Genomic DNA, 26652 nt, shown 5'->3' on the forward strand with positions numbered 1-26652 from the left:
TCATTGGAAAAGAAGACTCATGACGTAGATAAGTGTTGGGACCACCAATAAAGCCTTTGCAGGAGGCTGGACGACACTGACATCAGAGCGGTACACGATTCTGTCACTGAGAGGTTGAACAGGTCGGAAATTGTCGGTCATGAGTAATGTTTTATCCTTAGTGAAGTAAAGCGTCTCCAAGAACTTCTCAACCTGCACACCACCATCCAAAAATAGTTATTTTTTTGAGGGAAAGAAAAGGGAATTGTCCTATCTTGAGTCTATAGTTCCTCACACTGTAGTATTGCTCTGAACCACAAGAGTAGATAATGTTTTCACCCCTCTTAGCCCAGTGCCACCAAAACTTGTTCCCCAGATCACTGACAGATGCTTCCTTCTAGCCCAGGCAGACTCCTTAAACTTCCTCCCAGATAAACATCCTAGTCCTGTCTAGCGCAAGCCACCCTGGAAAGACAGGTCTTTTCTCTATGTTCAGCTCCTGCCCCATCCCTCAGGGCGAGGGATAGCTCAGTGGTTTGAGCATTGGCCTGCTAAACCCAAGGATTGTGAGTTCAATCCTTGAGGGGGCCACTTAGGGATCTGGGGCAAAATCAGTACATGGTCCTGCTAGTGGAGGCAGGGGGCTGGACTCGATGACCTTTCAAGGTCCCTTCCAGTTCTAGGAGATAGGATATCTCCATTAACAAACAAACAAAGGTCCCTGTGACACAACTCGTGGGGATCAAGATTACATGTCTCACCTCCTCTGGCTCTTCTCTAGAGCCTAACTCCTGGCTACTTGCAGCAGGAATTTAGCCAGCAGCTGCCAGCTGTGAGGCACACCCCCAATTTCTCATTTCCCCCATTGCACTGGTTCACATCTGGCTGGGTGTTGGGTTCTCAGCAAACACCGAGCAACTATCATTAAGCTTACAGACTCAGTCTGATGGGGTATCACGCTGTGGACATACTGATCATGGTCATTGTTTGCCGATGAGGAACTGACCCAGAAGGGTTGTGACTTGTCCAAGCCTACTCAATGAGTTCATGGTAGAGCTGAGATGGGAGCGCCAACAGATCATGACCACTGGACCACCTTGCCTCTATAAGGTATTATAGTGGTAAGTACCCCCATGACCCCTTGCTTTATAGAAAGCAGAAATAAATTCATTCAGGTTGAAGTTGAAGCAGGACAGAATGGTGTTTTTGACTTGATGGATACAAAGATATAATTTTAAAAATATTCTGTTCTATTAAAATAAAATTCTAAACGGGGCTAGAGGAAAAAGGCCAGTCACCCATTATTTAGTTCTCAGAAACAATTCAGCGACACATTCCAAAACATCTGAAGTTAGGGGATGATTCAGACCCTCATTTAGAGTCACTATGGGGCATTGGATAGAGCACTGAACTAGCATTCATCTGAATTGGGTTCCCACTTCTGCCACTGATTCACTGTGTGGCCTTTGGCAAGTCACTTAATTACAATGTGCTTTAGTTTCCCCTCCTTTAAAATGGCAATGATACTAACATTCCTTTGAGAATTGCTCTGAGATCCTTGTATGCAAAATGCCATATAAGATATAGTATATGCCCATCCCCTTTTTTTGGAGTGGGGAAGGATTCTGAGTTTTGTTTTGTTTTTTCACCAAAATGAGTGGTGGGACAGATGGCAAACATACTGGGCAGTGTATGAGCTGTTGTGGTGACATTGATTTGGAGTCTCTTAAGATTGGACGGCAGAAGGTAATGGAGAAGGGGACAATCCTACATTGGACATGTGAGAGAGCATATGTGGGAGGGAAGAAAAGAAGGTGGGGAGTGGGAGTGGGAGTGAGACAGACCAAATGACCTCACTGCTCCTTTCAGTCTATAACTCGAGGAATTACCTGACTTTCCTTCAGTATGATTGGCTCCTGAAATATTGTCCAGACGACAGCCTGGTTGCAGTTGGGCGTGGTCAGTGAGCCATTGTACCGATAATAATGTGAGAGATTCTCTTTAGCTGGAATGAGCGATTCCAGGGGCAAAGATGTCATATTTTTTTGAGACCCTAGGAAAACAATGGAAAAACATCAGCTGGAATGGGCATGGTTATAGGTTCACTTTTACAGCTCCTTTCAACTCTGGCTGCTGCTACCAACTCTGTTGCAGTGCCACCCTCATAGTCCCCCATCGCTGGTTGTGGGGGAGGCGGGGGCTACTGGATGGGCCTAGCAAGAGAACCACTGTGCCTGCCCGTCTCAAGAGCCCCTGCAGAGCACAGCTATACAGCACGGACACCTTGTGTGCAGGGGCAGCTCCAGGCACCAGCGCAGCAAGCGCGTGCTTTGGGCGGCAAGCCGCGGGGGCGGCATGCCGGTTGCTGTGAGGGCGGCAGTCAGGCGGCCTTCGGCGACGTGCCTGCGGGAGGTCCGCTGGTCCCGCGGTTTCGGCGGCAATTCAGCGGCGGGTACGCTGAAGCTGCAGGACCGGCAGATCACCCGCGGACTGCCCGCAGCCGAAGCCCGCCTGACTGCCGTGCTTGGGGCAGCAAAAAACATAGAGCCGCCCCTGCTTGTGTGTAAGCTCTCCATACCCTGCTTCCTTGCTTAAAATCACTTCAAAGTTTCTTCTGAATTGAGGGCAAGTCTTCGCTTAAAATGCTGCTGCACCTGTATAGCGCTTTAATCAAGACGCTCTAAGCCGACAGAGAGAGCTCTCCCATCGGCTTAGTTAATCCAGCTCCCAAGAGGCAGTAGCCATGTTGGCAGGAGAAGCTCTCCCGCCGATGCAGCGCTGTTGACATTGGGGGGTAGGTCGTGGATTTTTCATATCCCTGAGTGATGTAGTTATACCGATTATAGCTCTGTTGTGTAGACTGGACCTTAGGCTTGATGCTCCTGTCTGTGAATTCAAACGCGGATCTCACTTGAGTACTAGGAGAAGGACTGGCCGTTTTATATATCCTACGTATAATGATTATCGTGATAAATAAATTCAAATTGCTCGATGATAAATCCAAGCTCCTTACCTTTGACAGCAACTTCATTTAACATCTCTATTAGAGGTTCATAGTTTTCATTTTTTGCACCGGTCTGAAACAATATTTTGAGTCAGAAAATGTACCCATTTCCTCAGACATTTGCCCCTCATGTAACTTTTAATTTAATTATTAATGAAACAGAAAAGAAGTGGGAAAGAAAGCGGAACAAAAAATCAATTAGCTGAACATAACGAAGTCGCTGCGGATATGTCTACTCTACAGTCCGAGGTGTGACTGCTGCATGTGTAGACGTTCCCAAGCTCGCTTTGATCTAGCCAGCTCGAATAACAATAGCAGTGAAGTTGCAATAGGATGGGCTTGGTGCGTGAGTCCATACCCAGGGTCCTGGGTGGGCTTGTGTAGCCTGTGCTGCTTGTGGTATCACTGGTATTGTTATTCAAGCTAGCAAAATCAAAGCTAGCTCAGGTGCTGTGTTGCAGTCACGTCTCTCTGATCGCAGTGCAGACATTTGCGAAGCACTAGAGGTGAGGCCAGACTTAAATGGTTGATCTGGACCCCTGAAAACATTGGGGAACTTTGGGTTCTGGCCAGTTCTATAGCCAAACCCTGCAACTTGGGCCAAGCTTTGGTAGGTGCCAGTCTGAGGTGGCTAATTTAAAAAAAACCCTGGCAACTTACCTTTATAAAGAACCCCAGCACGGCCAGACCTTCTTTATCAGTCACTGCCTGCTCCGTAGTGGAGAAACCCTCTTTCCTGTGGACTATATGAAGCTGTAATACAGGCATTAACAGTCAATTATTACTCCCTTTTCTTTATAGCCATTTATCGTCGGCCAATCCTGGCCCCTTCCCTGTGCCCTGGGTGTGGAGAAGCCACTGCTGTTCTACTGTGGAGGTGGGGCAGGGCCACTCCCTGCCCGCAGCTGGCGAGAGGCACTGTGGACAATATGGGGCTGGTGAAATATGGGGCTTTGCCAGCTGCCAGGGCTGGCAAAGACATGTACCCAAAGGCAGTTCCACCCTCCACTCCCCCCCGCACCTGTATAAGAGGAGCTTATGGGCTACTGCCGCCCTGGATCTGCAGTGGTTCCACTGTTACTCCATGACCTCAGGTGGAGGGTGATTTCCTCCCACCAACTCGCTTGGGACCCTCCTGCATCAAGCCCACCTGGTTTGTCTACGGAGGTTGGATTTGCCCTCTCTGCTACTGGAGGAATTTATACCTGTCACTGCACGGTCACAACAGAAGTGACTGAATAAGCAAGTGTGAGACTGGGAGATACAGGCTTTATAGCCTGAACTGCTACTGCCTCCTCTGAAGGCTAAATAATCCTGGGTTTTACTGCCTGTCCTCATTTGCCTTTGCCATGCAAAACTTCCAGCTCCTGGTTGTTTTTCGTCTGTGTTCTGCACAGGGCTCAACAAACAATAAATTCTCAGTTCTTTAATTCCCCTCCTGGAGTCTTGCAAAAGAATCTGTTGGTTTATTTCATTCAACATTAGGTTGAGAAGCCAGAGTTCTTGGACCCGGCTGCGTTAACAGAGAGAGAATCTCACCTACCTCCATAGCGTATCTCTCTCCATCTATGCTGTGTTCCGATCCAGGGCTGAATCCTTTGCTTGTGCCCCAGTGGAAGTGAAACTCGATCGCATTGTATTTATTTCGAAGACCTCCACCTCCAATCTTTGCTGACCCGCTAAGAGATACTTTAACTGGTAGAAACAAGTAGTTAAAAAGAAAAAAATTGTTTGGCTCTTATTTTAAAAATAGTTAAAACTAGCGAGGGGCATTGGTTGCGAAAGCTCTGGAATCAGGGTTTCCCAGAAGTTCACTGGGTTTTGGATTCAATGATTTGGCTCAGCCTTTTATATTGAGTGACCTAGATTAATGAACTTCAGATCCAGATCTGACTCTGAACACTCCCGAGTACTGGTTCAAATGTGATTAAAATGGGGAACAGTCCAATCCCTATATCCAGGGCACAGGACTAGGAGTTCAGATACTTGAGAGTTTGATTTCCTAATGACCTTGTGCTAGTCACTTAGGGCCTGATTTGCCAAAGTACTGAGCACCTGTGGCTCCAATTGAAGTCTATGGCAACTCTAGGTGCATAACACTTCTACAGCTCAGGCTATTAACCTCTCTATACCTCAGTTCTCTCATCTGTAAAATGGTGATAATGATACTTACCTCTTTTTGTAAAGGGGAGACATATGGATGAAAAATGCTACGTAACGGAAGAGAATTGTGTACTGCAATCTATGGATTATAGTTGTATTTATTTTGGTGAAAGCCAATTAAATGAGCTTTTGTGGTAGCATCTTCATCAGCCTTTCTTTTAATCAATCAATTGTTCTCATCAATTTAATGTTTACATAAATCAATACTAGCTTTCCAATGCAGTGTAAGGTTAATAGACAATCTCTTCCTTGCTGGGAGCGTCTAAGTGACTGGTTTGTTGCCAGGAGAGAAGCAAGAGCCTATGCGTCTCTCACTTTTAAGACAAACACACTAGGTTTCTTCCTCTCTTATCTAGAAAGGAGATGTTGGAACAGGGATTTTTCCTTTTAAATGTACAGAGTTGCATTCTAGAAGGTGAACTTGGTCCCAAGAGGTTTATTTGTTGGTTTCTATTTTTGTCTCCTATTGTGTGTACTGCAGTATTTATTTGCTTTGAGGGTCTTGCAGGGTTTATAGTTAAAGACACTGTTACATGTCTCAAGTGTAGGACTCACTTTCACTTTACACCAGTCTAACTCTAGAGCGGTGGTTTTCAACCTGTGGTTTGTGGGCTCCTGGGGGTCTGCAGACTATGTCTAAGATTGCCAAAAGGGTCTGCACCTCCACTCGAAATTTTTTAAGGGGTCTGCAAATGAAAAAAGGTTAAAACCAATGCTATAGAGTAAAACTAGGTAAGCGAAGCCTGTGTAAGAGCAGAGTTTGGGTCCGTTATTAACAGGAGAATAAAACGTATCTCCGGGAAGAATAAAAATATTTTCTAGTGATAATTTCCCTTAACCTTTCTCTGCTTGAGAGATTTGTGATGCATTTGAAAATGGCAGTCTTTGTGCTCTCTGGGAGATGGAATTAGGACCTCTGAGAAGAAGGCTGGTCTAGTAGATAAGGCCCTGGATTGGGACTTGGGAGATATGAGTTCAATGCCCAGCTCCCAAAGATTGGCTGCATGTCCTTAGATGAGTCATTTCATAGCTGTGTTCCTCACTTCCCTGTCTGTAAAATGGATTAGTAACATTTCTTTGGTCTGTTTAGACTGACAGGTCTTGTGGGCCGTGACTCTTACTACGTGTATGAAAGACACCTAGCACAATGAGGCTCCAATCTCGGAGCATTTAGGTGCTATTGAAATCTAAAAATAATAATTGCATCCAATCTTATTCTCATTGCACCAGCGGGAGTTTTGCCCCCCCACCCCCCGCTGCAAACCCCCTTTTGCATGTCGGGGAATTAAAGTTCTAAGCGGTTTCTATGAGCATTTATTTTTTATACAAAGACACTTCTATGAGCATCAGCCATGCTTTGAAGATTCCACAATTTTATATTGTACCACAAAGGCTATTAACTTTGTTTTTTCTTACAAACTTCTTCTGATTTTCCACTAATGTGGACAATCGGCCTAAATATTGAATTTCAAAACAAAAATCTCATTACCCAATCCATCTGCTTTTTTTAATTTCAGCTGTCTCCAGGGGAGCACTTTTCTATGGGGCCATTTAGATTAGGGGCCTGGCTGTCAAGCAGCCGGTTCTCTTGACAACAGTCCAGTTTTTTCAACTCTCCTTATGCTTTGGGGTGTCTGACAAAAATGGATGCACAGAAATATAAATACAAATTTTTACGCCAGTCCTGTACCTCTTCATACATTATTGTCAAAGTAGGAGGAGGTCAATCTTTCTGCATTGGTTTTATCATCCTACCTGTTGTGGTTTTTGTGCAGCAAAAGAGTCACTGAGAAGGTCATTGGGGTCAGTTAGACACCTCAGTGTTAGTCAGTGGGGAAAATGAAAGTATTGCACTTCCAAGGTCTTGGGGGGGAGGGATCTAAACACATACACAAATTTGAATAAAACATGATAGGCAAGCCATAGCCTCTTTTTTCTCTAAGTATTCTCAAGCTATGATGAGGACAACCTGTTAGCATTGGTTTTGTCTACATACCTGTTGTGGTTTTAGCATAGCGAAAACAGTCACTTAAAAGGTATTAGGGCCCCAAATTAATTATGCAGGTATTCCAGCATCAGATGATTTTTATTTTGAGGCAGCAGTTATTATATGATTATATGAATCCTACGTCATTGTTTTTATCATCACAATTTCAGTGTTTTTTGTTTTTTCCAAAAAAAAAAAAAATGCACCAAATTGGTCTGTTGGTCTGTGAGCCCCCAGATAACATTTGCCTCATGTAGCATCACAATTGTAGAGCAAATTGAGTTTCTTTGAAGATAGTACCATCAAACTGATTTTCTGGGAAGCCTGCACTTGCTAGGAAAAGTATCTGGGGAAGCCACAATTGTCGGATACATTTTCTGGCAAGCCCACACTCGACAGATGCTGTTACTGAGGCAAAGACTCAAAGTTGCATTGCACACGCATGTTGCATTTCGGAATGCATATATGGTTTCGATTTTGTTGAATTGCACACGGCACAATAAACCTCTGAGTCAGAGATGGATGTTTCCCAGGGACCTGGGTACAGAAATGGTGAAACCACTGGCGCAAAGAAAGGAGCGATGCAGCCTGGCCTCAGGCTTCTAGGGTAGCAGCATCTGTGTGTGCTGGGTACTGATCCAGAGCCAAATGGGGAAGATGTTACAAGATGTTACATCTGGTCCAGAGATCGAGACAGAAAAATAGGTCAGAAATGTGTGAAGTGTAAAAACTTTGTATGTTCAGAACCTGTGTCACCTATTTTTGCTCCATTTGTTCCAAGTATTTGACCATTTAGTTGCTACTTTGCTGTATCTGTGCCTTTTATATTGTTGTTGTTGCTATCTAGTTTCATTGTTCAAACGTGGGGTCAGTTAGACCCTGACACTATTGTGTAGCTTTCTTTAAAATGTGTTTGATCATAGGGTCAGTTAGACCACAAGTACTGTATCTGAATCTAGGAAAGTTTTAACTTGTGCATAGTTGTATAGTTTACTGGTTACAATAAAACCAGCTTTAAATGTATCCCAATTCCCAATTTTCCCCACCCCCAATTTTGACATACCAGGTGTCTCCAAGACCCCAATAGAGAAATAGTTGGGTGATTTTGGGTCCAATATGAGGGTTAAATCACCACTAAGTGTTTAAAAAAAATACAAACAGTTTTTTTAGACTTAATAACCTGACGCAACACAGTACTGCCACAGAGTATCCCCAGTAATATTTCTTCCTGATAGACAGGCTGGAAGAACATTAAAGCTGAATCAGTAAATAGCTAATTAATCAGCTCTGGCCAATTAACTTCTGCGTGTGAAGAAAATAATCTCAACACTGAAAATGTTTCTGATAGCAATCAAGGAGCTAATAAAACCCAGCAAAATAGGTAAACCCCATTCATTGCCATAACTTACCCGTATGCCCATTATTTTCTATGCGCCAAGGGGAGGACTGATTGGTATTATAGCCTTCAAAAGTAAATGGTTTCAGGTCCTCTTTGTACTTCACTTTGTTGGTGACAATATTGATAGGTGACTGTTCCTTTTTTCCACACTCCTCATTCACTGTATCCCAGACACGGGGCTCTGTTTAAAAGGAAGGAAAAATGGCTTTCATTGAAGGACAAAGTGACTTCATCCCAATAAGGCCAAACTACCCCTTGGTAGATCTACATTCGCTTCAGAGGTTGGGAAAATTTGCTTCAGAGGTTGGCAGAGTTTAATAGGGAGGTTCCTTGACATGTTACAAAGTATTTAAAAATGCAAAACAGTGAAATGTGCCCAACAACGACTGATTGGTGCAACTGGAAAATGTAATCAGATGAAGTGTGTAACAATGCCCTATTAAATGGGACGCATGCCTGTGTCGGACTTAGCTAATTGATCATAAACAGTAAAAATTTGTAACGTGTATCTTGGAATGTATTTAAAAAGGAGGGATGCAGATCCATGTTCTAGTGTTTGCTGAAGGCAGCACGAGGAGCCAGGAACGCCTGAGTTTTATTCCCAGTATGTTACATCTCAGCCTAGGTGAGACTAGACGCTATGACTAGTGTAGGAGCAAAGGAGCGAATGTGGTACAGCTGGCTGTTATATCGCTGTGCTGAAGTAAAACAAAGGTTACAATTCCAGTTAAAATACAAAGACTTTTCTTAATGTAGGCCTCAAGTATTTTTAAGGAATTGCATGCCTGGTGCCTGTGACCTGCTGGGATGGTTATCTTTCGGGTATGTTGTAAGTTCCTTTTATATTGGCAGGAAAACAACAAGGAGTCCAGTGGCACCTTAAAGACTCACAGATTTATTTGGGCATAAGCTTTCGTGGGTAAAAAACCCACTTCTTCAGATGCACTTCAGATCCACTTCTTCTTATATTGGCAGCGTTTTCTTCAGCCAAAACAAAATTGATAGCCAGAACAAACATTGGTCATTAACATATCTTTGTCCCCTTCTCTTAAATATCCTAATAATCATTTAAATTAATTGGACTGGGTTTTCCTCTTTCTGATGACATACAATCAATCAGATTTACTACATTGACATCAATGTTCTTGCACCTGTTTACCGTAGTAATGAATTTGGCCCTAGAATGGAGGCATGTGATATCTGAAACTGTTGTGGGAAGATTTGTATCACTGCTACAAGTAGGCCTTTGTAAAACAGCACAGCACTAAAATGATTTCAGAAATAAACTGCTTAGAATTACCTGCACATTCGGACTGAGTCCATTTTTGTGATAGGTAGCACCATTCTTTGTCACCTGCAACAGAGAAATTAACATTTTCAGACAAACTTTACAAAATTGCATTAAAATGAGAAGCTGTATGATTCGTTGATTAACTTCAGAATGACCAGATACAGACATTGGCTCTGGCATGGTGATCTGGGGAGAGAGCTAGCTGACCACTCAGCTTTGACTCCCGCTCCTTATTTCCAGCTGCTAAATTGCTTTAAAAGAAAGCTAAAAGTGCACAGGTACTTTCCCACTGTAAGAAACTGCTATAGTTGACAAAAGTATGTTAAGTGATCGTGCATGGGAGGAGAGGTGGTCCCTGGGGGGCGGAGGTGTCCACAAGACAATCTCTCTATTAAAATGTGTCCCGCTCTCCAAAATATGTGAGAACCCCTGGCTGATGACACACATAAATGTTGTGATTGTACAAAGAATGAATATTCCCCAGCCATAGTGTATTCCCCAGCCATTAGTGAATATTCCCCAGCCATAGTGCAAATCAGGCTGAAAGCTCTGGCAAGCCTAGTTTTTACTAAAAGATGCAAAACCAGAATATAGGAATTGTTTTAGTGGATCAGACATGCGTCCCGTATTGACAGTGGCCAATACTAGATGCTTCAGAGGAAGATGTAAGAACCCTGCTGCAGGGAGAGGTTGGATAATTTTCCCCCTTCATTAGGTCTGATCCTGGTCTCTGATACAGATGGCTTCAACCCTGAAACGTGTGGTTTAATATCCCTTTCAAAACCTGTGTTAGGATTAATTATTATAACCCTGGATATTCTTGTGTAAATGTCCAATCCCTTTTTGAATCTTGCTAAATTCTTGGCTTCAATGACTTCATGTGGCAAGGCGTTCCACAGTCTGAATATGTATTGTGAGGAAAATATATTTCTTTTTATCAGTTTTGAATTTGCCACCCATTAATTTCATGTAATGTCCCTTGTTCTTGTGTACAAGAAACCTCATATCATCTCAACCTAACAGGGATGGAATCTTCAAAAAAAAAAAAAAAAAAAAAAAAATCTTTAAAGAGGATATGGTGGAATAAGGAATTTTCGTAAGAAATAAAGCACGCTCCTCATTCCAGCTCAGCTGAATTTGATCTCACTCAGTATGCCCAAGAGTTTCTCTCTGGAGCAGCTTATTATTGCTCTCTCAGGCTCTGTGCCGCAAAGTTAGGTCAACGCAAGCTGCTGGGTGTTGACCTGGTTGTTGTCTACACTTAAATTTGTCTCCACACCTGTGGACCGCCTGAGCCAGATAAGGAGGAGAAAGAAGAGGACTTGGGATGACATTCAATGAGATCCTGCAAGCTAGTGCTGCATGACACCGCGCGCAAAGGGCCTGGAGGGTGAACATCGCAGACAGTCTGGAGAAGGAAAGAACGGACAGGAGACAGGCCCAGGAATGCCAGCAGGAAAAGCAGAGGAAGATGTGCAAGGACATAATGGAGCTTCTCCATCAGCAAATGCGGATGTTGCAAACTCTTGTGAACCTCGGGCTTGTCCCCCTTTGCAGTCCCTGCAGAACTCAGTATAGCACCTCCTTTCACCATTCCCCCCGCCCCAACATTGAGGGCAGACATTAAGGACAACCACAGCTTCAAATACACTGTCCTCCAAGAAATCCCATGTTCCCTGCTGATTTGGTTTTTCTTATGGCAGGGTTGGCAGTTTCCCAGGAAAATCTAGTTTAGGACAGATCGCTGGTAAATACATTTTTAAACCGGGAAAAAGGGAAAAATAATTGCATCAGTGTCCAACAAGCATAGGATGAAGTTGGTCTTCTGCTACGCAATGCAGCATGGCAAAACAGACCTGGACTGGTAGCTGAAACTGTTTGCTTCTGCTTGCTTAATGCTTCAAGCGTACAACTCTGCATTATTGTCTTTCACATCATCAAATGTTTTTGACTTTTGTTTATATAATATTGAAAACTGAAATATGAATCATGCCGTATAACTTCCTTTAGAAAATACCAAACCAAAATGTATACATTCTGATGTTCAATATTATAATTACATACATTAGTAGTACCCTCACTGCAGTTTTACTTTTTATTTGTACAACCCTAAATTAATCTATGAATCTAATCTGTGCCTTATGTAACCACAATTTGAATATGTAACTAAAACTAAGTGTAATGTGGTATGCATTAATGGAACAGTTTTTAAAATAGAAAATTCCTTAAACTGCGACTCACTAGTTTTTCTCAAGGTGGTAAAAACCATGATTTTACCTGGTAAAAACCTGGTAAATGCCATGCCATCCCTATATTATGGCTCTGCACATACTGGAGCGTTGTGCATCCTGTGCTTGCAACACTTATGACAATCGTGCAGAGCTGGTCAGACTTCTTGCTTCTGTCAGAGATGGCAGACAGCAAGGAGGGCCATGCCGGTTTGTGGGATTTTTAAAAAGGTGTGAAAACTAAGGGATATAGATGACATTAGGGGATGAATGCAGTGTTGCTGCAGCCATGTCGGTCCCAGGATATTAGACAGACAAGGGTGGGGAAGGTAATATCTTTTATTGGGCCAACTTCTGTTGGTGAGAGAGACAAACTTCCAAGCTTACGCAGAGCTCTCCTTCAGGTCTGGGAAATTTACTCAGAATGTCACAGCTAAACTAATTAAGTAAAAAAAAAAAAAAAAAAAAAAAACAGTATTCATGTTATAAGAAGAATAAATTTTACACTTTAATTAGAGCTTTTTAAATAATATTTTGCATTGACATTTTTCATGAAAAAATTGGGGTTTTAACTAAATCTTAATTTTTTGGCAGGAAGACTTTCTGCATGCAAAATTTTTGACCAGTTCTACCAAACATTTAAAAACGTACAGAGCCCCAACATGTTTAGCTCTGGCTTTCTCCAAATTGATTGTACCTAGGGTTTTGATTCAGGCCCATCTCTGTTGAAAGAATTGCCACACCTCCACATTTGATAACCTTCTATATTATGAGACAGTAAAATGTGATGCGATAAGTATGGGATGGGACGGCTAGCTTAATCAGAAGAAGCTTAATAAATGTCTAGCAGACGCTGGGCAAGTCAACCTGCATGGCATTTGACAATCATGTTTTGTAATATTCATTACCATTGCAGAGATGAATGGCAGCCAAAGTATTTTTGGCATCTCCAGCTAGCACAGTGGCTCAGCATGTGCTTTAACAATTACTGCACCGGAGTTGCATAGGGCAGGGAACTCAAGCACGCTGAAGTGACCGCAGGAACTGCTGGAAAAGAACTACTGCACCTTGAGAGCAACCTTGGTTCCGACATTAAGTGATTATTTTCCCTCTGTCTGCCCAGAAATGATTTGATTAAGGCCAATATACGTGTTAGTCAGAGCTGGGAAGGTAACTTGTCAAACAAAAGTGGGACTCTCTAACACATACCGGTTCACAGGAGCGCCGCCAGCTTTTCTGCCGCCCTAGGCGGTGGAAGGTCCCGCCCCGAAATGCCGCCCCCCACAGAGGCAGCGGAAGGTCCCGCCGCCGAAATACCGCCGTGGTCGCCGCCCCCCAAATTGTAGCGCCTAGGCGACCGCCTAGATCGCCTAATGGGTTGCGCCGGCCCTGCCGGTTAATATATTGTGAGCTCGTGGGGGCACGGGACTGGCTTTTTGTTCTGTGTTTATATACACCTAGCACAGTAGGTTCATGACTGGGGCTCCTAGGTGTTGCTGCAGTCTAAATAATAATATACAAAGTGATTTAGAGCTGAGGGATGCATGTATCGAATGCATATTTCATTGGCTAGAAATGCAGAGGCTGCTACACGGAGCTTTGAGACTATGGGGACAAAAGCCATGAAAACAGGGTCATAGAAGGACACGGGGAATCCCCTTGGGAGCAAAAAGGCATCACCAGGACGGTGTTGATAATCACAATCCACTATCTTCACATCCCTATGCCAGGGGAGCAAATGCCTCTGGAAATGGGTAGTGGGATATGGATGGATCCTTTCATCACCTGTTTGAATCCAGCCCAGTTCACCAATGTGATCAAATGTCCTCTGACACCCTGTTTGGTGGCCTGTGTCAAAAGAATTTGTGGGTCTCCGTCCAGTTCCCAGTGGGCAGGTGAATGCATCAGAAAAACCTTGGATCTTTAACCAAGGAACCTGCACATTCAGATGCTGAAAAACAACTAGAGAAGATTAGAGAAACTTCAGGCAGGCCCTGCTGCTTTATATTTACTACACGTAGAATGCACTGAGGCATATAATTTAGATTTGTATAATTTGTATACGAATTGCATAATTTGTTTGTACAATTTGGATCTGCATCTGACCCTAGGGTGCTTTCTATGAACCTTTTAGAAGTTCAGAAATTACTAATAAGGATGTAGCCTTCTCCTAACTGCGTATCACAGCTGCAGTTTAGAATGACAGATCATATTATGGGCTAAATACTCAGGAATTCTTCAGGAAAAAAGAGTCAATAAATCTGAATGTGGGTTTCACAATGAACGAGTGACAAGGATTTCTTAGTAAACAGTAATTTTAGTACTTAGTGTTGAATTAATATTGGTTGTGAATAAGCCCTTTCTTCTTTATTTTCTTAAGAAAAACAGCTGAGAACCAGGATGTTTAGTGTATTTATGACTTAGTCAGAAACCCGCCTAGATTAGTTAAGAATTTGCATTATGAAGCAGTATTTGATAAAGGCGTGATTTCTCCTTGTGTATGTGAACTTTGAGTTGTAAAAGTTCCCTTCACCCACTGGATTCAGTTTCTGAGCCTTTCATTGAATAAGATGGAAATGAGGATGGAGGTCACATCCAGCCTGTTACTCATGGACTACGGTGCAATTATCCCCTAGAGTGTATTGTCTAGTTCAGTTTTAAATAGCTAAAGCGGGGGCTCCTCCCACTTCACTGTCAGGAAACATTTCCTGGTGTACAGTTTACATTTTCCCTTTGCTTATCTGTATCCCTCATTCCTAGTAACACTCTAAACAATTCCTTTCCTTCCCTGGTGTATACAGCCTTCAAATACCGTCTCCCTGGTTTCCAATTCCTAATCCTGTTTAAGCTATCTCATTCTGGTTTCTCTTGTGATCCCAATTCCCCAGTCTATCCTGCCCCTCCCTGCCTCATAGCCATGTCCATATCCTTTTCTGGGACTTTCCCCTCTCTTGAGTCCTTTTGCTTCTCACAGATCCTTCTAATTCTCTGCTCTTCCTCCCTCACTTCCTCAGAACCCCCTTTTTTTCCTGTGCTCACTTTGTCCGTCTGACTCTTTCCTCTAGTCCCTCCCTCATTCTCTTTCCCCTTCCTCTGACCTCATAACTCCTTTCCTACTGCCATCTCTTACCTTTTTTTCTTGTTACCCTTCTGTTGTTGATCACATTAGCAATTAGTGGACAGATCCAGGAGATTCTTGGCCACCATCTGTTGCCTCCCCACTGCTTCTGCTTCCTGCTGGATGCAACCTGAATGCTTAGCACAGGAGCAGACAGGCTCGGCAACAACAGAAGGGAACCCCTGCTCCCAGTACAGAATTGTGGCTTGGTTGGCTACTTTGAAGAGTCACAACATTGGTGATGGAACAATTACTCTGCAGCTGGTAGTACTGTACTATAAATGGAGAATTGCTCTCCCCGGAGCTGTTGATTAGATATCTTTCACTAACACTAGAATCCATTTAATTTCTTTTCAAGTCACAATGAGCCTGAATGAGTTTCTAATTCCCATTAAGTTATACAGCGTTTCAGAGGGAATGGAACCTGCTTCCTAAAATAGCCAAGGCCTAGAAGCCAGAAGGTGATGGAGCAGAGCTTGTAGATAAAGGTTTTCCTAGTCTTATTTACTATAAGATGTTTTTTCCATCAGCCTCCACTTTTCCAAGGTTGCTGTATTCTTTACTGCCTCTGCCCAGGACAATGCAAGGAAATGCTTCTTTGTAACTGAAATGCTGATATTCCCTCCCACACGTGTGTGCTTCAAGGATGCCTGCTGAATCACTCTCACTGATGCTGTAACAACCCAACAGCCTGGTTAAACTCTCTGCTGGAGGGATTTATAGCCTAGTTCCCAAAACTTTTCCAGTTTTATTGGCACAAATGGGCTAAGCCATGAGCATCCACACATAGCCTGAGTCTGGCCAGGATCTCACAAGCCATGTGCCCAACTGGCCCAGAATGGAGCAGCTTGCAATCATTCTCTTTGGTGCTGCCCTTCGAGTAGGGTGACCAGGTGTCTGGTTTTGGACCGGAACACCCAGTCCAAAAGGGATCCTGGCAGCTCTGTTCAGCGCTGCTGACTGGGCCGTTGAATGTCCGGTTCACACGGCGCTGCAGCGAGGCTGGCAGGCTCCCTGCTAGCCACCGCGCCACAGACCGCGCAGTTCCCGGGTCGGGAAGCAGCCGGCTCCTAGCCTTAGGGGCTGCCGGGGGGAGGAGGGGTCTGCGTGCTGCCATTGGTGGGTCAGGGCCGGGGAGGAACTAGCGCCACTCGAGCGCTCCGCAGGCGGCCATTGTGGGGTCGCATGGTGCACGCCTCCTGCTGCTGCCCGGCCTCTTCTTCTCGCATGGCTGGGCTCGAGCCGCAGCGTGTGCCCTGCGGCGAACCGCAGTCTGTTGCCCCATCGCTGGCACCCAGGAGTTGGAGGTATGTGTATCCCTGTCTCTGAGTGCTGGGAATGGGGCTCCACTGCACCCCCATCCTCCTCACCGCATCCCTCCCTGTCCCACCCCCCGCACCTCCATCCCCCCTCACTGCATCCCTCCCCCGTCCCGTCCCATCCCGCCCTCCACACCTACCCATCTGAGCCCTGTACCCCATTCACCTCCATACACTGCTGCACACCCATTATTTCCCTATACACCCCTGTGCCCCACACATCCTCATGCACCTGTAGCCTTCTGCCTCCCCCTGCATTCCCATCAACCCCACATACCCCCCACCCCCGCTCCTCTCTCCTTCACTGCCCCCTCTCACCCCCACCCTGCTCTCGTCCTTGGCCTCTTTCCCTCCCCATCCTCTCTCCTCCACCCCCACCCCCATCTTTTCCCCTCCCTTCCCGGCTGGGTGATTTAGGCAGGCCCTGGAAAAGTGTATGAAAAAGTGTCTCTGTGTAGGCAAGTGTGTACATGCATGCATTGTATGTGTGTAAGAGACTGCATGTCTTTGTGTAGGGAGGTGCGTGTATTGCTGCATGTGTGTATACCTGTGTGAATAAAATTTGCAGCCGAACTCTTTGACTTTTTATTCCTTTTGCTGTCTTGTGCACACAAAAATTGATGACATAAAATGTGTGTGTATTCATTTCATACCAAGTTTTTAAAAGAGACGGTTACTCTAAAAGCAATATATTATTTCTTAAAAAGTGAATGTGGTTGACTAGTAATTGCAGAAGAGCCGACGGATCAGACATTTCTCCCCACCTTTGTCTAGCTACATTATAAACTCTGTGTTGCAGACTCTCTCTTTTTATGTGTGTCCAGCACCTACCGCCCCGGAGCCCTGATCTTAGTTGGGGTCTCTAGGCACTAAACAACAGTTGTAGTAATAAATAATGTGGAAGTATATGTGTTAGTGCATGCTAGATGTGTACACATGAATACACGTGTGTATGTGCATGTAGGTGTGGAAGTCAGTTTCTACAGATTTATTTATATAGGTATCTGGACAGGTGCATTTCTGTGGTTGTGCTCTATGGATTTGTATTTGGGCTTCAGGGCCTATAATAGACGCAGTGCAGCTGTGATAATGTGTGGTCCTAATTCCACACATAAAATTACAGTAGCTTTAGTGAACAAAAAACATGGAGCTGCTTACAAAAAATGGGAAGAGGGGAGGGAAAGAATCATGAAAACCTTTGTGAAATTCATTTTTTTTTAAAATTGCGCTTTTTGACTATTTTGCTGCCAGCTCTAGCGTCCTGTAACAAATAAAACCTGAATGTAGCATAATACATCTGTCAAAACAATAAATATGCCTGTTTGGGCCTTGCAGTGAAAATGAGCACATGAGCGAGGGTGGGGGAGAGCAAGCGACAGAGGGAGGGGGATGGAGTGAGTGGGGGCGGGGCCTCTGGAAGGGGCAGGGTGGGGCCTCAGCGAAGGGGCAGGGCAGGGGCGGGGCAAGGGCCCTTGGTTTTCTGGTATTAGAAAGTTGGCAACCCTACCTTCGAGACGCCAAGGCCCAGCCCGCAATGCTCCATTTTGAGCTGGGTGGCTGTTATGAGACCTGTAGTCTGCATAGAAGGACCTGCATCTTGTAACAGATGAAGGCAGCTGAGGCTCAGAATAGTCAAGTGAACCATATTAGGCCCTCATGTTGCATTTTTGCTATCCCTGGATCAAGCTGTGATGCAACACATACAGGGTGTAACTCCATTTGTTTCCTTGGTGTTTTACACCAGAGGGTATTGTGCCTCGGGGCCTCTTATTTCTACACAAAGTTCAAGGTAGCAGCCATCCGTTAAATTCAGGGAGTCTTGTTTGTGCAGTTGGCAAATAAGTGCTCACTTATCTCTGTTTCTACTCTGTCCAGTTTGTCACTAGTTTCCTGACTAAAAGTATTTCTTGGCTCCAATGCAGCCATGAAACAATACAGTTGTTTATTGGTTTTTTTTTTTATTGTGAACATTATCATTACCAAGGAAGGCACAGGGAAAGGGGCAGCTCCGTTTAGTCAGAACCACACCCTCTGCTGTTTAAGCAGTTTAGTGGATAGCATACTTGACTGGGAATTAGAATACCTAGATTCTATTTCCAGTCCTACTACTATGTGACCTTGGGCAAGTCCCTTGACCTCTTTGTCATTAGTGTGCCCACCTATAAAAGAGAGCTATTAAATGAGCTGTTACCCATCTTTGTAAGGTGTCTGGAGATCTGTGGATGAAAAATGCTGTGTGTTGTTATCTATTCATTATTATTAAACACATGGATTAAATCTCTGAGATTTGAAAAGCCTTTATGGCCCTAGGTGCCCCAAAGATTGAGGTGCCTTTGTGATAGATAGTCCCTTACATCAAAAATCACAATAGTATTCAGGTTACTCCCTGTCCCGAAGGACCAGTCACTTACCCCAGGACAGTTGCACGTTAGGTCTCACAACAAAGACAATGCTTGTAGCCAATCCTATAATAATCTATCTAAAGATTTATTAACTAGGAAAAGGAAATAAGAGAATTGTATGCAAAGTTAAAGCAGGTAAACATACACACAAATGAGTTAGTCTTAAGTTTCAAAAGGCAATAGAAGCTTCTATAATAAGCAAGCTCTATATGTCCCTTATTGCTACTCCAGGCTGAACACTGGGGAATCTGTTGTTTATGCCTCAAAAATCTTGCCCTCAGGAATCCAAGCAGCACGGCGATACAGTTTCTTCTTGTCAGGGATTTTTATTTCCTTTCCCCTTTCTCTGAGCTGCCAGCTCAGCTGATGGGAGGAAATCACTTGCACGTCTCCTCTTCATGGGCAGGCTGGGGTGGCCGTGGGATGGGGAGAACAATCAGCAAAGTCTTTTGTCCTCTGATGTTCCACAATAGTTTGTCTGGTGTCAATTGGCCTTCTCTATTGTGCAGGGCCTAACACTTTCTGTTGGAAGCCAGCATTTCACACTAATTCAGATCACAGTCCTGTCTGGTGATTTACACAGTTAGAGAGAATTGCAATACAAACACTCAAATATTGCCTTACAATATGGGATACAGGTATTGTAAGAGAGATTAAAGCACGCAGCAACTTACAAACATTCAATAAAGTCTAACCGCCAACTACCTTTTTATCACTCTATATATTTTATAACTCTATATTTTGTTAACAATACTAACACCCAGGTGAGCCAGTCTAATTCCAGCTATGTATTTGTCAGTATCCAAGTGAGACATGGAGACCTAGGCATAAGCTAATACCTGGGTTACCAGCATCACAATCCTTCTTTTGATAGCTCTTAGTTTCCTAACATTACGTTAGTCTTCCTGACATTACGTTTAAAAAAAAATACTCAAACTGACCTATATGTTGTACTTCTAGTTACTGCTGTATTGTAACATTGGGGGGAAATTCATCCCTGGTGTACTTGCCTGCAGCTAACAGTGGACACCAGGAAGAAATTTGGCCCTTTAACTCTATTAGCAATGTTTTTGCATGCAATGGCTTAGGGGTCAAAGTCACCATCAGCATTAGTTGTGTTGGGCTAGCCCGTTTTAGGAGACGGGGGAAGGAAACCCCTATCCATTAAAGTGCTGCTTATTCCAGGGAAGTTTTCATTGTCTGCCTTGATGGGTAAACTTAGCCTCCAATATTTAACTCTAGAGTGGTGTAGCTTTATCAACTGGGGACAGCGATCTGTTCAACCAAGTCTCTCCGGTTCCCAATATTTCTTCCCTTTGCGTGAGAACTTTATTCTTCATAGTCAGTGTAAGGTGCTGGCTTGTCCCCAGCTCACAAGGGACCCACTGCCACACCCGCTCCTGCTGCAGGGCCAAATGCAAGAATCTTCCTTGTTCTTTTAACTGACCACTGCCTCCCAGGGCTCTATCCCAGGAGGTACATTTCCCCCAGGCGGTTCCCTCTGCCATGCCTCTTGGACTTTGGCAGCCCACCTAGGGAATTCCCTGCAGCTCCAGTTCTTCCTTCCTTATTGACAGCCTGGTTCTTCATTGCCACAGCTGCTGCACTGCCCTCTTAAGTGGCCAAACTGGGAGCACCTGTTTGAGCACAAGGAGCTGGACCTGTTCTTTTAAAAGGCATCAAGCACCAGTGACAGAGAGCTATAATACATCCCTTCCAGATCATTAAGAAGTGCGTGCCTGAAGAGAAATATTATCATAATGGTGGAGCTTTTTAGATATTTATCTAATCGGTCTATCTAGCTAATCATCCACATACACACCCATATTCTTATCTCATATGGCCTATAAGAACATTAAGCCCTTAACTCACTGTCAAGTGAAGAAAGAACCAAATCATCTTGTCACTTTAGCATGAAGGGAAGTTTCTAAAGTATAACTCTAAATATTTCTAAATTTTTGCCTGTGTGTGAGGGGCGAGGGAAAATCTGTTTTCCAGCCATGACCTATGATCTTGTCCCATCAATAAAATTTCTTTGTAATGATAAGCTATTGTGGTGAGGTTGATTGTCTTATCAAAGAAGGAAGCTGGCGTTAAATAGATATGCAGGGCTAAGGTGAATTGCTTCTCTACAGTATCTTGCTTCTCTTCCTTTATTTAGGGTTAGTACTAGGTAAAGTTTGGGAGCCCTATTCAATACTATTACTACTAACAAAAAAAAGAAGGAATAGAATTCTTTTGTAACATTCGGCTAGTTTTGCAGTTATTTTATGTACATGTTGGTAACTTGCATAGAAATGTGAGTGAAAAATCTAATAAGGGGCCTCTGGGCATATTGTATCCTTTAAAAACAAAATATCCAGTAGAGCCCATATATGGAGAATGGCTATCATTACTGACCAATCTCCCACTCCAACCAAAAAAACCCACAAAATCCCAAATACGAATCCCAAAGTCTTGGATGTGTTTACTGGGAAGATGAACCTTGCGACATATGCTGAAGGCCTGAACATTTGGGCTTCGTGAACAGTCAAAGGGAGTGAGTTTCACATGCACTTCTGCCTCCAGAATTTAAATCTAGGGACTGTGAGCAGAAGTGCCTCCGATTGCTATAGCTATCATGACGGTGCACAGCATAGGCTCTCGCTGTTTTGAAATTATGCTTCCTATGAATGGTGTATCTGTCTATCCAGGTTCTTGGCATTGGCACCCTTAGCTGTAGCAAAAGTTGCTTTTGGGGGGAATAAACTTTGAAGTGAAAATGATGGGAAATGTCATTTCCCCCCTGAATGGCTAATCTGATGTTCCCTTTCCTCCTGCAGGATGAGTGTACTGGATTGCAGAGCACTGGGGAGACACCCCATTGTGGATGCTGGAGAAGCATGTAATGTGCTACAGCTACACTGCTACTTGAGAGGGAGCTAAGAGGGTGAGTTAATACAAAATGCTGACAGTGCAATGTACTGACAACACGAAGGCTGAGCCTTAAAAATTAGTATTATTAATGATGTTGACTCCGCTTTGTACGAGAAGAAATCCTGACCAGTCATTAAATATTACCAGAGACAAACTGCAAAGCAGTGAAAAATAACCTGCGAACTTTAAACTGTGATGCCCTTGGTTGCATTGGCACAGCAAAGAATGCATTCTCTTGCGATCCTTAACCCCTTTATTGGCTTAGGAGGTAAAGCATATATCCAGCAAGGGAGGATTTGTATTGGTCCATTGACTGTGGGGGTCAGGCATCCATTGTTGCACTATCAGCAATATTTGTTGAGTGGTTAAAAAGACATGAATGTTCCGGAGCTGCTGGTGTGTGGCAGAACTTGTTTCATACTGTGAGGGAGGCTAAGGAACTGATCCTGTGTAATCTTTTAAGTGTTTGTTTACAGTTGAAAATTAATTCAGATTAAGGTGCAGTGTGAATTTAAAGCACCATAGCTATTCCAGAATAACTCCATGTGTGAATATTCTTTCTGGAATCAGAGTGCCTTATTCCTGTTTAGCTTAATTAATTGATTAATAAGATAAACAGGAACAAGGCACTCTATTCCAGAATAAGAGCATCTGCACATGGAGTTGTTCACGAATAACTCCATGTGTAGATAACCCCTTAAACAATGGGGCTTGCAGGAGGCTTTGCAGAACCAGGCTCTGAATTCACTCCTGAAGTTTGATGGGGACTGGGGTATCTGGAAGATTGTGCTTTGAAATCCTTTTACAAGACGACTGCCAAAGAGGGATATACAGTGGACTTATCAGAAGCTACGTTTTCTTCCTTCTCTGCCATATGTAAGGAAGCCATGTCTGTCTGGCTAGAGGGGTGTGGCTTGTAAAGGATTAAAACAGTTCAAGGTTTGTTTCATACATGGCTATAATACCCTTTCAGACACCTCTGAAGAGGCTTCCTGCCATGCTGCCAGTAAGAACACACAAAACACTCCTTAATTAAAGAGCAATTGGGGCTTCTAACCATGCAATCTAGCCGTAGCCTGTTAAATTTTAATTAAGTACCCTGAAAGTATATTCACTTAAAAGGCCATAGTGTGCCTGAAAACGTGGTACGCCTGGTCATGGCTGCAAGTGGGGACAACTTCAGATACACCAGGTAGTGCACAGTGTTGTCTGCTTGGCTGCCACAGTTAGGTTATCTCATAAAAATGGAAGCGATTAAGTAAGAACAAAGGGTCTAGGTCTCTGTCTCCACAGTATGAAACAGTATAATGCCGGGGCTGCTTTGCTTTATCTTTCGTTGGACTTTTAGTATATTAAGGAGTGAATTAGATTGAAGTTGCTGCACTTCTATAGCCTCCAACCTTACCATAATCCTAAGGAGATGAACAAATATGTCCTAAATTCCCCTATATTCCTCCCCTCATATCCCTCTTCTGTCTTTTTGCCATGCAGTCCATCCACGCCTTTCTCTTGCTCACAGAAGCCCTCAGTTGTGGGCCAAATCCTCCATCCCAAGTGGGGTACGCTGCTGCCTATTCTGCAGGCTTGTCCAAAGCTCAGTTATTACTCCCTTAATAACCGCACCTATTAGTTAATGATTAGTTGCAGGATTGATGTTTAATGAGAGGTTTGATGTGTTAATATTTTTACAGCACTTGGATGCTGTGAAGCACTATATAAATGTTAAATATTCTCATTGTTACTGCATAGATTGTGGAGCTATCACTTCCCATGATGACTGAAGCCTGGGTTTCAGGCTTACAGGGCCATGAGAAGAATAGTGAGGACAGTAAAATATTGGGCTGAGCATCTCCGGTTTTTGACACATGCTCAGTAACCTGCAGAACGTGGGCTTTCCTTCCTTCATGCTTACAATGGGTCTCTTGAGTAAGAGTTAGTCAAGCTGTAGGTATGTATGAACGGTCACAGACCAACTCAGATAAGGCTTTGCAAGTGTGCTAGCAGCCACTTGCTGCATGCTTACAAGGAAGAAAGAAAAGGAAACACCAAAGAACGTATCCTGCTTAAGGATATAAACTTAAGATCAAAAGTCTGCCTGTGTTGTAATGGCCAAGGTAACTACTGGGAGAAGATCATGTTTTTGATAACTTGTTAGTGATATTTAATCGTGTGTTGGATGGGAGGATAGGCAGGGAGGGCTATCCGCGATTTCTTTCCTCCCTGGCTCTCCATCGCTACCCTGTCTGTGTGTTCTTTTCATGTACCTCTCACTCTTCTTAGTTTTAGATTAAATCTTAAGGTGACAGCATCATGGTTCTGCCATCTCTGAGCTGGGTCTGAAATATTAATATGTGTCTGTAAAGAGTTCTTGCCACGGTAAGTGGAAATGGAAAAAGTTAAAGAATTCTTCTGCCTTCATTTGTTCTGTTCTGTTTTATTTTTTTGTCCTTGCAACTCTGCATTGCATTGCTATAAACAGCACATACTTTGCCTTTGCATGGCCCCAGAGAGACATAAGGCTAGAAGTTCATGCAGACCCCATCAGTGCCAGTGTAGGTTACAAAGTTTTACCTCCATGAGAATCAAAAATACATAAGATATAAGTATAGAAAATGAGAGGAACAAGGTCTGCCATATGTATATCCTTTGAAATTCCAGAAACTAATAGTGTGGGGTGGTAAATCTGTAAATGGTTGATTCCTGTTCAGTGCTCAAGGGGAATGTGAAGATACTCCAAGGACCCTGCTAATATGCCGTGGGCAGAAATTATTTCCCTATCCCCACTTTGGCAGTTGTTGTATCCCTGTTACATAACATCTGGACCATAATGGTGATGGTACTACAGATGGTTTTAAACAATCCTCTCTCAAAAGGTTTTGAATGTCTCTGTTGGAGCTGCCCAGATCTCACACAGATCTGTGCTATTCAGTCTTGTCCCTACCAGTGATCCCCAGGAGGCACTGAGATGGGATGCTTTGGGGGCACATTATGCTGCTGTTGATGATGGAATAATGATAGATATGTAGGAGCCGATTAACATCATTAAATTATTTCTGATGTTTCATGAGATGCTACCATACTGAGAGACAACATGGGCCGGGGTAGGATGTTTGCCATAGAGTTAGGACTGCTGGGTTTTATTCTTGGATCTGCTCCTGGCTTCTGGTTGACCTAGGGAAAGTTGCTTCAGCTCTGTGCCTCAGTTTCCCCATTGATAAAATGGGGATAATAATACTTAATGTACCTACTTTGTAAAGCACTTTAAGATATATGCATGAAAAGAGCTTGGTGTTGGTGTTGTTATTATTACTCTATTACCAAAGGTCAAGGCTTCCTACAACTTGGGGTCCCCAAGCTGTGGCCCCATCAAACCTGCTATTAGTCCAGCTCTGATCACTCATGTTTAGGGAGACCCCCTAAAAGTATAAACAGAAGTGCTGATTAGTAACTTAAGCTCTGTCTTGTGAATACAGCAAACTATTATAGATTGTCTCTCTTATTTAAAAGCACAAACCTTTTATAAAAACAGCCCACCAAGAGTGCAGTCAGAGAGATGTGTGTTAGTAGCTGTGGACTTTGAACCAAGTGGGAGATATATTAGTTGCTGAATACTTTGAAAAGCAGAGGTTTGTTGTGTGTGTGCATCTGTACTAGATGTGGATGGGGAGGTTTATAGGAAGGTTGTTATTGGAAGCCTTACGTGACAGAAGATCCACACCGGTCAGATTAAGCAGCTGCAACTGTAGTGCAATGTCATTCTCAAAGGATGGATGTGGAAAAGGTAAATTACTGCCTTGTTGATATGGAGAATTTAAAAAACCCCTCATTGGGGTTAAAACCCCTCCATTTCAGTCGTGTTCTATTCAGGTTTTAACACTGTCCTCGTCACATTCAACATTTGCTGCTTTCAACTACTCTTGCCAGTGGCTCTTGAGCTGGGTTATCTTGTTGAAAGCTGTATCCCTTTAACAAACTCTGTCACAGTGCAGCAATACGTTAGATGCATCCGATAATATTGAATCTTTTTTCTTAATGATGCAGCCTACTCCTTTTTAGGACAAAAACTCTGAGCCTTCCTCACTACCTAAGGACCGTTGTGTTTATTTTTAACTTTGATATTTACATGGGAAAGGATATTATTGAATAGTACTGCATTCCTGATCCAATATAAGCATACAAAAGCCATCTGAATTTTTTGAAGTGCTGATTATAGATTATTATCTGGTATTAACACAGTCATCATCACTGGATAGTAAAATTTAATTAAATACATAAAAAAAAGAACTATAAATGTCGGTTAATTTTTAAACAAATATATTGCTCTATCAGGCTAAAATAGCATAAGACAAAGAGCGAGAACCTGAATCCTTTCATTTCTTACATTATAAAGAGACCATAGGATTATTAGAAGAAAAATAGAATAATTAGGCTACTTATAGTTGTATGCCATTTAAATCAGCATAGTACACAGGCAAAGAAAATACATTTTTACTGAATCTTCAGAATTTCTAATTACATATAGAGGTAAAGTAAAACCTGTTGGATTTTCTTGGGGTGAAAAAATACTATAACCATAAAGGTAAAATAAAACAAAACAGTCAGAATAAATCCACTTGTGATACCAAGCCATAAATGACCTGAGAGAGAAACAAACAAATACATACCTCGGATTTATCAGATAGAAGCATTAAAGAGTTTGAACAGAATACAGTGGTATTCAAAATTCAAATAATCAAATATGGGTAACCTTGATACCCAGGGGTGGGCAGAACAGTATGGTCTTCTTACCTTCTGTTGCTGTCTTGGCAATGTGCAGAGAGAGCAGAACAAGGAAAAGCAATTCCAT

General features: G+C 43.2%; 1 protein-coding gene across 1 annotated transcript; it reads right to left on the minus strand.

The window, feature by feature from the left end:
• CA4 (carbonic anhydrase 4) lies at positions 1 to 26652 on the minus strand. The gene is made up of 8 exons (XM_065418572.1): positions 26595 to 26652; positions 9833 to 9886; positions 8543 to 8713; positions 4527 to 4678; positions 3644 to 3736; positions 2993 to 3056; positions 1869 to 2032; positions 1 to 192 (listed from the first exon to the last, which is right to left on the minus strand). The coding sequence occupies exons 1-8, from the start codon at positions 26650 to 26652 to the stop codon at positions 1 to 3; spliced, it is 948 nt and encodes a 315-aa protein (XP_065274644.1).

Source organism: Emys orbicularis, chromosome 17 (assembly GCF_028017835.1).
Source record: "Emys orbicularis isolate rEmyOrb1 chromosome 17, rEmyOrb1.hap1, whole genome shotgun sequence".
Taxonomy (NCBI): domain Eukaryota; kingdom Metazoa; phylum Chordata; order Testudines; family Emydidae; genus Emys; species Emys orbicularis.

Bases quoted from the DNA above. Each gene is read 5' to 3' on its own strand.
- CA4 (XM_065418572.1), bottom strand. From the start codon at position 26,652: ATGGAATTGCTTTTCCTTGTTCTGCTCTCTCTGCACATTGCCAAGACA. The intron at 3,057-3,643 runs GTAAGTTGCCAG...ATATTGTTTCAG, and splicing joins TGCTGGGGTTCTTTATAAAG to ACCGGTGCAAAAAATGAAAA. The intron at 2,033-2,992 runs GTAAGGAGCTTG...TTGTTTTCCTAG, and splicing joins AAATGAAGTTGCTGTCAAAG to GGTCTCAAAAAAATATGACA.